This window comes from Anastrepha ludens, chromosome 3 (genome assembly GCF_028408465.1).
Source record: "Anastrepha ludens isolate Willacy chromosome 3, idAnaLude1.1, whole genome shotgun sequence".
NCBI classification, from domain to species: domain Eukaryota; kingdom Metazoa; phylum Arthropoda; class Insecta; order Diptera; family Tephritidae; genus Anastrepha; species Anastrepha ludens.
The window spans coordinates 84199612-84214095 of NC_071499.1; the positions used below are offsets into that span (position 1 = coordinate 84199612).

At 35.6% G+C, this 14484-nt stretch overlaps 1 protein-coding gene across 1 annotated transcript; it reads right to left on the reverse strand.

The window, feature by feature from the left end:
• Positions 1-5774: 5774 nt before the first annotated feature.
• LOC128856599 (kelch-like protein 5) lies at positions 5775-11048 on the reverse strand. Its single transcript, XM_054091908.1, has 7 exons — positions 10936-11048; positions 9787-9860; positions 8487-8846; positions 6576-6880; positions 6262-6472; positions 6090-6191; positions 5775-6003 (listed from the first exon to the last, which is right to left on the reverse strand). The coding sequence occupies exons 2-7, from the start codon at positions 9850-9852 to the stop codon at positions 5776-5778; spliced, it is 1272 nt and encodes a 423-aa protein (XP_053947883.1). The 5' UTR covers positions 9853-9860; positions 10936-11048; the 3' UTR covers position 5775.
• Between the last annotated feature and the right edge of the window lie 3436 nt (positions 11049-14484).

Genomic DNA, 14484 nt, shown 5'->3' on the forward strand with positions numbered 1-14484 from the left:
AAATTGTTATATGGATTTGAGTTTGTTTACTGCACTTTTTTCCAATTACTATAGTTTTATTTTATATACTTGGATAACTATTTTGCACTAAAACAAATAACACAAGACACAGAAAATATCTGATTATACCCTTCTCATTCTATACCTTTTACACACGTTTTACCTTTACCCCCTTGTTTATATGTACGCATTTGCGCAGAAATGTTTCTACGCAATTGAAACAAATTTCAGGACAAAGGTGCCAAAAATAACTAATACTTTTACGAGTATTCACATGTTACACCGAATATTGGTTTAAAAAAAGCAACAAACAAAACAAAAATTCAAATGAACCAATTCCAGTTATTCAGTAAAATGTTTAAATTATAATTATGAAAAGAAAATTTAATCAACTTGCCGAAGTTCGAAATCGTAATTAAAATACAAAATATCCTTTATGAAAAACTTCCGTCTGTGAACTGGGCGATATGGGAGTTAAAAAGGGCGGTTTCGTTATTCGTGCAACGTCAAACACCGGCAAATGGCAGCATCACTGCATCCATCTGTGCATAGACAAATACACATTCCCACTCGTTACAACACCTTTATATTTACATATAAGCACACAAAGGATACAAGGCGTACTTGACAATTTTCAATAGATTGAAGTAAATCAAAAATTGCTAAGAATATCACAACAACCCTTCACATGTGGAGAATCTAAAGCTAATTGAATTGAATTCAAACTGAATTTGGTTCAATTTACATAAAAAAATTCGATTAAAAATTATTTACATGGGTTTATTTAACACAAGTTTGCTGCAAGCCGACTTTATTTATTAAACCGTATAAATAATCTTATAATTTTCACCACAACCGTTCACAACGCGTTGCTAGCTCGAATGAATTGTTCGTTCGTCGACGGCTCGAAGGAAAGCCGTTGAAGCTCTACAGTGCTGCCATTCACAAAAAACTTCATTGCTTGTAGTCACTGGTTGCGAACATGTCTGATGTTCGTTGCTGACAAAGGTTGCCAAGTATGTGGTTTTCATTTGGAACTTCAAATAAATTATACTGTGAAAGTTCAAAGTTTGAGCAATGGTTTGATAGGTAATCTTACTTAACCCTAGATCACTGAACTTAAATCAGTGTTACTCTGTCACTAATCATTTGTCTCACAGACTACAAATTAAAAACAAGTATATTTCCATATTTCCTTTTTTTTATTTCAGTCAAATGAGAGTAAATTTAGAGACGTATTATATAATTTCTTGTGAACTATTTTTGAAAGTTCTGTTACTGAGGTTGTGTGGCGGGAATATATCGAAATCGCAAAACTGACGCCCACTTCTATTAGACGAATGTTTTGAGAGCCAAGGTTAATTGACGACTTATAAATTTAAAGGTGCCCTCCGTTTGCCAGATTGGCTACAGTTTTCGAGATAACGATATTTGAACGGATATACTGTCAAGTTCGAAATAAAGTATACACCACATTTTGCTAAATTTTGACTATTTATTTTGTAATTTCAATTCGTTTTTTTATTAAAATATAGTTCATACTACAAACAAAACTTTATAAAGCAAAGTTTAAAACTTTGTATAAAATTTGTAAAAATTGGAAAAATTTTCATCAAAATTTCAAACTTTTTACTGAGAGTTTTTAGACAAAAATTGACGGTGTTGAGTGTTTTATGCTATATAAAAAAATGTGGAGTAGGCTTTAAATGTATGTGTGTGCACACTTTATTTTGGCGTTGACTGTATGAATGGAACATAGACCTTAAGCCACTGAGTGCTCATCTAGAAACAACTTTATCTCATAAATTATAATTTATGTTAATAATTATGAAGTCGCAATCCATTTAAATTATTTTGTATATATAATATACGATACAAAAAACAAACATTGCGCTACATTTTAAAGCGCTTTTAGTTTTTATTTATTATATTTCTAAATTTTTAAACTAAATTTTTTTTTCATTTCAAATTTCATGTAAGATAAGAGCAATGTGTACATTTAAGAACTAACCAAGTCCAACTGTGCATTAAAATGTAAACGTAATCTTGAGGGGAATTTTGTTTTTGAGTTATTTTTAATGAGTAAACAAAATTATTTTGATATTTCTGATAGGGTGACTAATTTTGCGCCACCTTGTCAACTCAAGAAAGCAAAAAACAATGGTTTTGTTACAACGAAAAACCAACAGAAGCCGTTAATAATTTGAATAAAACCCGTTAGATGGGAGGGGATATATGAACTGGTATAGTAGTAACAGTTGATAGTATTTTTGGTGCAGCCCGTAACAATCGGCAGACTCTCGATAAAGTAGCAATAAATAGTTGCAGAATTGATTTTCTCCTCTAATTTCAATTGGAATTTTTATATGTTTTGTATTGAATTTTCACTGTACGCTAATTTTAATTTTCGAAGTGAAACTTCTTAGGCGTCGATGGACGAGCGGAAATGGAGAGTAGAAGTTCAAGGTCATGCAACATTTTGGGCATTTTCGTTCCGAGAGAGAGATATAACGTAGAGGAAAAGGAGAGAGAGCTATATCTTATATACATACATCTTCCCTACAAGACAGAGCTGAGCACTTTTGACAAAAATTCCAACACATTTACAAGTATTTTATTAGTCTCTAATACATGCTCATTATCAGAATAGCATATACACCATTTTTTAATGGGGAAATCGAATATTTCATTTGATATTCTTTTCCCCTGTTCGGTGTGACTTCTATCTTTCTTTTACCAATAGCAATTTTATATAAGTAAAAAATATATCTACTGTACTTTAAACGCCAAGGCATCAGAGTTGATTAACTTTAACGAAATAATGTGGCTGCTCTGAAAACAGTTCTAGTGTGAGATTTAGCTGTCTTTTTCTCATACTTGTTATAGCCGAGCGAGTAGATGCTTGGTTAAGACTTGAAAATTTGTAAGTTCAAATCTCAGTGGAGTGAAAAAATTTTTTTTATGAAAGCAAAAAAATATTGAAAATTCGTGAGTTCGAATCTCAATGAAAACACAATAATATAAATTTTTTAATTTCTAAATAAAACATTTTAAGTAAACTCCGCAGTCTAATTACTTTTTAACGAAAATGAGAAGCTTTTGTCATCAGTGTTGATTAATTTTAAGGAAATAATGTGGTGCTCTGAAAAAAGTTCTAGTGTGAAATTTAGCTGTTTTTGTTGTATAGTTGTTATAGCCGAGCGAGTAGATGCTTGGCTAAGACTTCAAAACTTTTGAGTTCAAATCTCAGTGGGTGAAACACCGAATTGGTGTGTACAAGTTTTTTAATGTAAACAAAAAAATATTCAAAATTCGTGAGTTCGAATATCAATGAAAAATATAAATTTTATAATTTCTAAATAAAACAATTTAACGAAACTCATCAGCCTGATTACTTTTTAATGAGGAGTTTGTGCTGATTACTTTTTGATGACGAAAATGAGTAGTTTTAGAGCATAGCAGATATATTTTTCAGTTATAAGAAATTGCTATTGGTAAAAGAGAGATAGAATATCACACCGACAAGGGGAAACTATCAGAACTTTCCCACGGCTAGAACAAAATTGTGTAGTTGGATGATGATAGCGATGATGGTAATATGAGTGCTAATATGATAGTCAGCTTCTTGTAGGGTTGGATACACTTTAGGCTATTTTTTCTTAGTTTGTGGTTGCTAATTTCTAGTGATACATAACTCTGCCTACTTTTTGGCGCTTGTTTGTTGGTGCAAACTTGTAGGAAATATATTTTTGGTGCCTACTTTTTAGCGTTATATTTCCTTGGTGCCGACTGTTTGGGGCGTTTTTTGGCCCCAATTTTTTTGGCGTTTTTTTGGTGCCTACTTTTTGGCGCTTATTTCCGTTTCCTGGCTAGTGCTTGTGCATACTATAAAGTGCTATCCATTCCGGCGTCGGATTTATTGGTATTGCCTTGCGGTAATTTGTGCCGTTTGTGCGGGTGATAAACGCTCGGTTTGTGTCCGGCATTTACCTACAGCAGTCGACCATTCTCCGTTTTTTGTAAATTTTGTCTATTTGTATTCTCCGCAAATGTTGTGAATTTATTCAGATATATATTCTTTCTCTCTCTCTCTCTCTCTTTCTCTCTCGGGTCTCTTCCTCTTTCTTTGTCTGCTTTGAAAGTTTCCCTTCTGTTATGTGTACTACATACGCTAGACGCACTTTTTTGTAATAAAAATGAATTGTCTTTATTTTATAAAACGAGGAGGATTCACTAAGAACTTGAGTTAGAAATGAAGACACCATTTTTTCAATTTTTTTTTTTTTTTTGTTTTTCAACATGGTTGCTTTTTAGAAAGACACACTTCTCTCAACGCTCCGGCCATTTTTTAAACCCTCCAAAAAATAGGATTTGTCGAATTATCCTAAATATGCCTCTGTCTCAGCGACGACTTGCTCGTTTGAATTAATTTTTTTCCCCGCGAGCCATATCTTTATATTAGGGAAGAAGAAAAAGTCACAGGGAGCCAGATCGGGAAATTACGGGGGGTGTGGCACCAATTGATAACGCAATCCTTGCAGTTCGGCGACGACAACTCCGGATGAATGTGCTGGTGCCTCGTCGTGGGGAAACAGCACCTTCTTTTTTGCCAAATGCGGCCGTGCCTCCTTCAATTTTTTGTGAAAGCGGTCTAATGCTCGTTCCAATGATCTTTTTCTAAAACAGCCATGAGGATGAAGCCGTTCGCATCCCAAAAATGATCGCCATGACCTTTCCGGCCAATGGGACTGTCTGCGCTTTCTTTGGAGCAGATTCACCTCGAGAAATCCATTGTTTTGATTGTTGCTTGGTTTCTGGTGTGTAGTGATGAATTCAGGTTTTACTAAGGGTGACAACTCGACGCGAAAATTCCTTCCGATCGCCTTCCAATTGCTTCGAAGTTAACAACCGCATTCGCTTGTTGTTGCTTGTGAACAATCGCGTCACCCATCGGGCCGACAATTTTTTCAATGCAACCTTATCATGTAAAATATCAATCGCCGTTCAGGTCGACGCACCTATGGCCTCTGTTACTTCGCGCACTTTCGTTCGTCGATCGGCGAGAATTATATCGTGGACTTTTTGAAATATTTACTCGGTAACCACGTCTGCCGGCCGTCCAGGTCCCTCCTCATCAAAAACGGATGCTCGCTCAGGTTTAAATTTGTTGAACCAATATCGAACTCTGGCATCCCAATAGATAGCATCCAACTTTGATTTTATCTCCTCGCATCTAAAAACAAAAAACAAACTACCGAATGATACTACTCTTTTTCCATCTTAGCGAAAATAACGAAACACAGCTTACTCGAATAGCTGCCCAATCCAAACTTAGCTATCCATTAATCTGAATTTGGTTTTGCCATCATTTAATAGATGGCAGCACACGATGCTAATACCAACTTCCTTCAGGAACGCCCTCTGCCATCAAACACGGGTACTTATTGAACGGCCCTTGTACTTATGAGTATGTATTTCATTATTAATTCTTTTGCACGGTTTTTTTGGACGTATTTAGAGTTTCTTACGATTCGATTCGATTCTATAAAGTTCTGGAATATATCCCCAAATAAACCATATGGCGCATGTATTTTTTTACACGATGTTTTTGCACGCTTTTTTAAGAAACGTATCTACCGCGTTGCGAGAAAGAGTTGATTGTAATTATAACTAAATTATATAGATTTCAATGTGATATGAATATGTTCGTATGCATACACATATTTTGAAAACTGAAAAAAATAGATCATAACTAAAGAATTTTTATATTTTTTATTAACTCGGTGTACACATATATTTACTCTGCAACTTATCAACAAAATTATTTGGCACTTCCACATGGCTGTGTATGCCATAAACAGGTAACGGTGATTTTTCGATCCACTTATCGTTGTCAGAATCATATTCTTCTACAGTATACACATCATGACCGCCAACTGCCCATATCTGGTTGCCAATTGTGATGGCACAAATGCCGAACCGCGCTGCATTTAACGACGACAACTGAAAAGTAAATTGGTAAAAGAAAATTACAAAACAAAAATTACAATTACGAGAACTACAAAAAAACAAAAAAAGTTAATACTCACCTTCGTGCATGTGTTCTGCTGTGGATCGAAACGCTCCACTGTACTCAACATGCCTTCATTAAATCCCCCAATGAGGAATATAAATCCATTTAATATAGTCACCTGTCACACATACAAACATATTATACGAAATACTAATATTGCAAGCCTGTTTTGGCATTTTAGTACTTACGCCAGGCCAGCCGCGCGCTTGATGCATATTACCACATTTTGACCAAGAGTTTGTAGTTGGATCATAGCATTCAACTGAACGTAAGGGCTCACAGTCAATGCCCAACCCACCGAATATATAAATTCTTCCTTCGTAAACTATGGCGCTGGCACCATATCTGTGATCTGACATTGCTGGCAGCATTTGCCACTCATTTATGCCTATATCGAACCTATAAATATTTATATAAAATCACACCTGCTAATAATGGTAATAATAATGAAGAAATAATAATAATATTCGTATTAGGTAAACGCCTATCCTCACCCACTTACATTTCGACTGTATTGAAAGGGTCTCCACCATCATGGCCTCCAAAAGCGTAAATATTTTCATTCAAGATCGCAACACACAAATCATCGCGACGCTGTGACATGTTGGCCATTTCCATCCACTTAAAAGTAACCAAATCAAGGCGTTTAACAGCATTGTTCCTCTGGACACCACGAGAACGTCCACCAATAAAAAGTAGACTATTCTTGTGGTATATTAGTCCATAGCTGTAGTCTATGAATTTAAGTTCAAAACATTTTTGCCATTTATCAAGGGCCAGGTTGTAGCGTAGAATGTATTTTAATTTCTGAAAAATATTAAAAAATTATAGTTACTACTTTAGGCTAGATGGCCTACCTTGCAAAGAATTGTTAAACAGTTCTCGACCAAGACACACAAGGAATAAAATTTGATTCAAAAAACTGAAAATCGCACTGCTACCGGGCCACGCACCAATAAGCATTCCCAGGATTGGAACCAGTAAGATTATATTTCCGACATACAGGAAATTGTGTCGGATTACTTTGCTAGAACCTGGAGAGCGTCACCTTATCAAAATGCCAGATAGGCTATTATTAAATCGTCTCCGTTTTCTTAAAACCGTGACAGGTGTTCAAGAACATAAAAGGTTAGTTGTTGTTGTAGCAGCTCATCAGGCCTTGCCAACATGGTGTAGTCATCGATCATCAACGTCTACCTCATCTGATGTTAGGCTCAGGAAACATGTTTTTTCACGGGTTGAATCCAAAGGGAGAGAGGTGTTAGGTAAATAAATAAAGGGTTAGTTGAAATAACTCCCGACTTACTGTATACCAACCCTTTTGTTTGTACCAACCCAAACTTCACATCTACAACTTCTACTAAATGTGTCTTAATATCTGTCGAATTTCAAAATGACATCAAGCAAATGGGATCGTTGTATTCACGCATGCAAATGGCGCGACAAAATAAAAATTTAGTTGTCAAACTACGAAATGACAGTTGATGTAAAGACAGTGATGGTAAGAAATTCGATAAGGCAAGTGTGATTTGACAGTAAATTCGCGATGTCCACCTGGCATTAACAGAGGTTTTTTTAAATAATATATGGAAGTTGGAAATGTGGGAAGCAAACTAAAGAAGTAACTAGAAGAAGAACGCAATGCGTTTTCGAGAAGTAACAGATTTATATCCGGCCAAGGACTGTCACTCCAGGAGCATTCCCCGTACATGTATGGGGAATGTTTATGCTGTTACAACAACAATATGCATGAAGATTCAGACTGCAAAACAGCCCGACGCGACTACTTCACGCAATGAAGGAGAAAGCTTCTCGGCGCGAAAGCCTAAAAGTTCCTGCAGCCACCACCAGTGAAGAGAAAAGTGGTCGAATGCGGTCACCGTTCTCTGAACCTAACAGATGAGATATGACTAAAAGTGCTGAATCCGCTAATAAATAGGATCGAAGGCGAAAACTTAGCCACTATTCGGTAACCGGAAAAGGAAGTTCTACAAGCCTCCTAACTAGAAATATGTGCCACTGACAAAAATCTTATAAAGGCAAGAAACTGCAATTCCAGCTTGTTTCTTAAAGAAAAAAAGAACCGTACTAGAAATATGAGCACACAAAAAACTAATAGGAATTAATTAAAATGGATTGGAAGCTAACCATTTCTTGGATAGTGAAATTTCTTAGTCAAATTTTATTAGCAGAACGGGCCGGAAACTACACCCTCTTGCCTTTAGATGTTTTTTGATAAATAATGGAGCTAAAAAATCTTTACAGCAGTGATCAAAATCTAAGCGGTGGTGCAGTGAATTTCATCCTGAATAAACGCAAGCCAGTATTCGCTCTGCATTATTATTATCATTGGCATTTCTATTATAGCTACTATGGCACTTTTTTTTACTTTTTAAATATCGATTGTACTTACTTTTACATCATTCAAAATCATCAGAACACATTTACGTTCACTTCGGGTTTTCGTATGGACTGGCGAAATTCGGCTGCCTCCTGTTGATTCAGTGATTAATTTCAAAGCCTCATTCGCAATCTGCTCACAACCAGGTAGAGGCTTTATGTGCTTTAAAATAAAGGCTGGATGAAATTGCACGAGTTTTAGAGAGGTAACTAGCGATGCAAGATACTCTTCGCGGCCTTCTTTGTCATGTTCATACCATCGCATAATGGCTTGAAAGACATCAACCTCACAGTCAACATTAAGCTCATCACTATCCGTAATCTCTCGAACAAATTCTGGCGAGAGCTCAAGAAAATCCGCACTGTTGCTGACCTTTAAATGAAAATATACTCATTAACTGATATGTTTTTATTTGGTACAGTTAAATATTAAGGTATTCAAATCGTACAGGGCATGATCATAATTCATTATTTACTACGTATTCTCCTTTTAATTTTTTCTACATGTTTTCATTCTCACCACAACCGTTTATACAGTGAAACCGCATCAAGGATGATAGATTTACCAGGTTCGTTCTTTAACTATGGTGAAAAAGAAAATTGTGAGGGGAACTTCGGCTTGGAACGTCACTTGGGAGAATCGGCAGCCGAATTCTGAACGATTACTTCACATGTATTCACTCGAACGACAGTCGTTGTTCAGACAGCAACGAAGTGTCATTAGTTGATTTTTTTCGTATACCACTAACGCAATCTCAGTTTTTTTGTAAGCACATCCCTAGTGGCGTCTGCTCATTAGCTATTCCTGTTAAATTCGCTCAGAGCCGAATAACGGTCTGCTCAAGAGCACAACCCCAGACACTTATTTTTCATACAGTCGAAATCACAATAGATTGTTCGGGTGATCTAAAATGTGGAGGAAAGAAATTAAAATAACCAACTGTATTTGCTTAGGGAGAGTTAGAGACGGACAACCTTTTATCAAATTTATTGAGCCCTAATGCTCAGTAAACTCCTCAAATTAGTCTTGTTCTCATTGGATATAAAGTTAACACTTCATAAGGCATTTGAGAGGTGCAGCAAAATCAGGTGTGGCCAAGATTAGACCGTTAACCAGCTCTCAGCGAATTTGAAAGAATCAGCTGATTGGCTGAAGTAACCGGCGTCATGACAGCGGTTTGTTTACGAAAAAACTGAGATTGTGTTGGTGAGTATTCACTCATGTTACCTCGTTGCTTGAATTGATTTGTTTTGACTAGTAATATACAGAAAGAAACTCCGCATTTATAACATTTTTTATGCTATGTACTCACCTTTGCGAAATGTTTTATTGCATAATTGAAGTTCCCGCGCTCTGACCTCTCCAGTGCTGACGTCATTATTTCAGCTATAATGAAATAATAACTATTTTTAGCCACTTGCGTTCTCCTCAAATGTGCTTAGGAACGCGACGATAGCAAACGACTGAAAGTTCTGTGTGCAAAATTTCATTTTAATCTGTATGTGCATTCGATTTTTTAATGAGGGGGAAGTACACATCGTTTCTGCTCATATTTTATACTACTGCACACTATTTCACCATAAGTGAAAATGCAATTTTTAAAATTGAATTGATTCGATAGATATGACGAAGCCAAAATAGTTGTAAATTATCTAAAATATTAAAATGGATGTTTGTTTGTTTCTACCGGTGATAAAATTTGGTCACTTTAAAATTTACACTTCCGGAAAGAATATAGTCGTAGTATAGAAAAATTCTGATAGGTGTCGCAGTAAACGTAGATGGTTCATTATATAGATATGTATATATAGATATTTATATATATATATATATATATATCGCACTTGTTACGTTAAAGCGTAACAACTCAAAAAGAAAAGGAAAAGAGTAACCACTCAAAAATTTGTTATTTTAGCGCAACTACTAAACAAATAAGAATGAAACAACCGTTATATTGTTTTTAATGATATTTTCGTGCAATTACATATTTTTTCCCTTGTAATACCTATATTATTAATATTTACGGAAACAGTTTTTCGTCTCTACTGAAAATGTTCAGATTTTGAGTTGTTACGCTTTAACGTAACAAGTGCGATATATATATCTATATATAATTGGCGCGTACACCCTTTTTGGGTATTTGGCCGAGCTCCTGCTCCTATTTGTGGTGTGCGTCTTGATGTTGTTCCACAAATGGAATGACCTACAGTTTCAAGCCGACTCGGAGGTGTGCCATTGCCTGCCGAGGGGCGACCGCTATTAGAAAAATGTTCTTATTAATTTTGGTTTCACCGAGATTCGAATCAACGTTCCCTCTGCGAATTCCGAACCAAACCATTCGGCTACGGCGGCCGCCTTTATACGCCACTATTACGTTACCTAAGCAAAATAGGGTAATAATGAATTATTTCATTATAAATTTAATTTCCTAAAACAAACTTTGAACACATTTGCACCTTACTTTACAACGCTTTGTCAATCCTGTTTTGAAAAAGCTTCTTCCGTGCGCGGTGGCATTCACGTGCTCTTGACTCGCAATAAACTTTCTCAGTAGCTGCCGCATGCTGAATTTTCTACAAATTTTACTTTTCCTTTACTTTTACACAAAACTTCTAGAGCTAGCAATCCAGGAGCCGATTTGCCAAGAGCGAACGAGCAAACTACTCATTGAGCAAACCTTTTATTATTGAATCATGAATGGCACGTACTTTGTTGTTGCTAAAAGTATATATGTATAATGCCAATTTGTTAGTGTCGTGTATTTTGTTATTTCTAGTATTCCCTGGCCCACAACAAAGTAATTGGTAAACAAAGTTGACAATTTAGATAACACATAAAATCATAAAAAAGTCGAGTCAGCTTCTCTACTGCTGGCTTAGAGCCAGCCAGTAAAGTAATAAAAAAAGGTTGACTCCTCATAAAAGTGAAGATTATACTTAGTACAAGGAAGCAATTCAAATAAAGGTATTTTTTTATTTGCTTCCCCTTAATAAACTCAATAAAATCTATTTTTTATCCACCAAATTTTTATAGCAGAATAGTGCACATGGACTTGCGCGTACACATACATACATATGAGTAATAATAAATTTCGCTGATAGGTTATCAGCTCACATGCCAGCTGGATAAAATTTGTATAATAACTACAAAGCAAGGAGAAAAAACTACCAACTATAATACAAGTGAATGTTTTTAGGGGGGATGTCACGGAGCTATGCACATATGAAAGCATTTTATAAGTTATCAGTAAATTGTTGCTTTCAGTAAAAGTGAACGAAAACAAATCAGTTGCAATAATAAAATTCTAAATAAAATAAAGTATATAAAGACCCTGCAGGGCTACGAGCTGACTTCCAAGTGGTTAGCTTCGAGTTTTATGCAAGCAGCTGGTGAAATTACTGAGTACACAATGGGGAAATTTAAAACGGATCTGACTAAAAAAAAAGCCAATTGAGCACTTTTCAATAACTCAACTTTACTTACATTAGCAGTGGTTTTGTTGTTGTGAACACTGCAAAGGAGGCTTGGGTGATATATGTACATACATGCATGAAGAGTCAAAATAATATATACACTATATTCTGATCAGTTTTTTTTTTCGGTAGTAATTTTCTTTATTTTTCAATAAAAATATCGTTCATTCTACAACAAATACCAAATAAATCAATGTTTAAAACCAAGCAATTTATGAAAACTCGACAAATTTTCATAAAAATTTCCAACTTTTCAATCAAAACTTTTTAGAAGAAATATGGGTACGCAGTTTTATAGCCTATCAAATTTAGTTTAAGGGCCTCTTATCCATGGCTTCAAAAAAAGGTATTTTTTCTCAATTTTTTTCTAGGCAAAAAAGCGACACACAGGAATAATCTTCTGCATTTATTTGAAGGCATGATTGAAGAGTAATAAACAATTTTTTAACAAAAATAAAAAAAGAAAATGGCGGTCATATGAGGAATCTCGCACAGCTTCTCGTTGCGCGCTAGTAAATCGGCGTGTAAGATTGCGGTGGTAGTTTTCACTTGAAACACAAAAGAAAAATATTGCCTTATTCAGAAGGCTTTCCCGCATATAATAGACATAAAAATATGAAAAAATGAACACACAATTAATTATTGAAAAAAAGTGCTTCATTTCGCTATTTTTTTCAAAAAAGGTGTTAAATAACATTAATAAATGATTTTTTTTTGTATTTTGTTAGTTACTTAGCTGCGCATTTTAATTATCTTTATATAGATTATCGGTTTGAAACGATAACTTTCGTTGTTTTTTTTTAATCTTACACGCCATTTTCAAAAACATGGTTTTGAGAAAACGTGTTTCAAAGTTTTCAGAAGGTAGACAGTATCCTCACACGAGGAACAGTACACAGGCCTGTAACTCCGAAATCACTTTGAATTCCGCTTTACAATTTTGAGGGCATATTCTCCTATAATATATCTATCGATTGCAGTAAACAAAAAAATCAATTTTTTGAAGCCGACTGATAGGAAGCCCCCCTTAATAAAGCGTAAGTCTCAAGTGGCTCAATAGTATCGCTGATTTTTGATAGTTTTTTTTCCTGACAGTGCACAGTGCGGCCGATTCCCAAAAAGCTGGCCAAAAGTCGAAAAAAAAAGTTTCTAAGTATCCCCTGTATTTTCAGTCGCAACGTGGCCTTCGTTTGAGCATCGTATTACTGCCGATGAATAGTGAAAGTTGTACACATTTGAAAGATTTTGTAATGGAGTAAATTGAACAAAACCAAATGGAATCATCTTCGGAAGGTTAGTAAAATACGAGAAATCTTTAGTACATATCAATACCTCGACACAAAATTTTTAGCTGCAGCAATACGTAGATACATTTTTTGGAATTTTTTTTATAAAATTTGAGTTTTCAAACTGTATAGTAATACAACGCCGTCATATGCTGCTTTGAAACCTATTAAAGGTTACTCAAAAAAGTAATGGTTACTGAATAAAACAAGATTCAGCTGCTACCACTTGCTACCTTGCGACCCCGAAAACATATAAATTTACATGCATCTTGATTATGTTCTTGAATATACGCTATTTCACGTGAGGGGGTGGCCAATAGGGGTGGAAGGGGATGGATTTTCAAAATTTTAAGATCAAATTCGTAATCAGATTTTGAATCAATTACTTAATTTTTTGAGTTTTGGCCAGCTTTTCGGGAATCGGCCGCACTGTGCAGTGTTGCGTACAATAGTTTTCTCCATACCGTCTTGACCAAAAAGTATCCGGAACAACCACCAGGTGGTGCTCTAAACCAACTTATTTGAGTTCGGGTTTTTTTGTTAGGTTGCCACATCTGTGATTAAAGTTCCTATCAAAATAATATCGCCATTGCTTGACCGTCGTAAAAGTTACGCCGTCTTGACTAAATTTACCTCTGCGCATGGCTTCGGTGTTTTACAGTTTTAAAACATTCGTAAAAAATATGCGAAATCCATAAATCCATCCATTTCAAACCGATACCATTTTATTAATTGTTGTTGTTGGTTTAGTTAAGAGATTTTCCGTAGAAGAAGGGCCTTTGGTGAAAAAGAAATGCTTCCACATGCTATTTTAGGCTTCAAAACTTTCGATTGAAACCGTTACATCAGACCGGTAGGCAGTCTGGTAACCTGTTTGTCTTGACCTCATGGAAAACTTCTCTTCAGCCTCCCAAATGATTACTAAACCACCATTGGTAGACGAATATCTAACGCTTAGATGTTCATCTGTAAAATATGTAGGAAAGATGACATCGCCGATACTCTTCATCGCAGCTTGTGAGGTTCATCGCACTTGACAAGACTAGTTTACTGTAACAGCAATCCTTGGTCGGGAAAAACTTAAGTCCTTCGGGTACATTAGAACCGGCTTGTCGGCGCACTCATTGGCTTCCATCTCACAATAACTCACATATGTAACGTGGATCCTGCCAGAAGGTGGAGAGTTTAACATATCAGCTCCTAGTATGTTTGGACATAAATACTCGATTGATGAAAGCTTTGATAACCGCA

Bases quoted from the DNA above. Each gene is read 5' to 3' on its own strand.
- LOC128856599 (XM_054091908.1), bottom strand. From the start codon at position 9,852: ATGACGTCAGCACTGGAGAGGTCAGAGCGCGGGAACTTCAATTATGCA. The intron at 8,847-9,786 runs GTGAGTACATAG...TTTCATTTAAAG, and splicing joins CAATAAAACATTTCGCAAAG to GTCAGCAACAGTGCGGATTT. The intron at 6,881-8,486 runs GTAAGTACAATC...AATATTTTTCAG, and splicing joins TGATTTTGAATGATGTAAAA to AAATTAAAATACATTCTACG.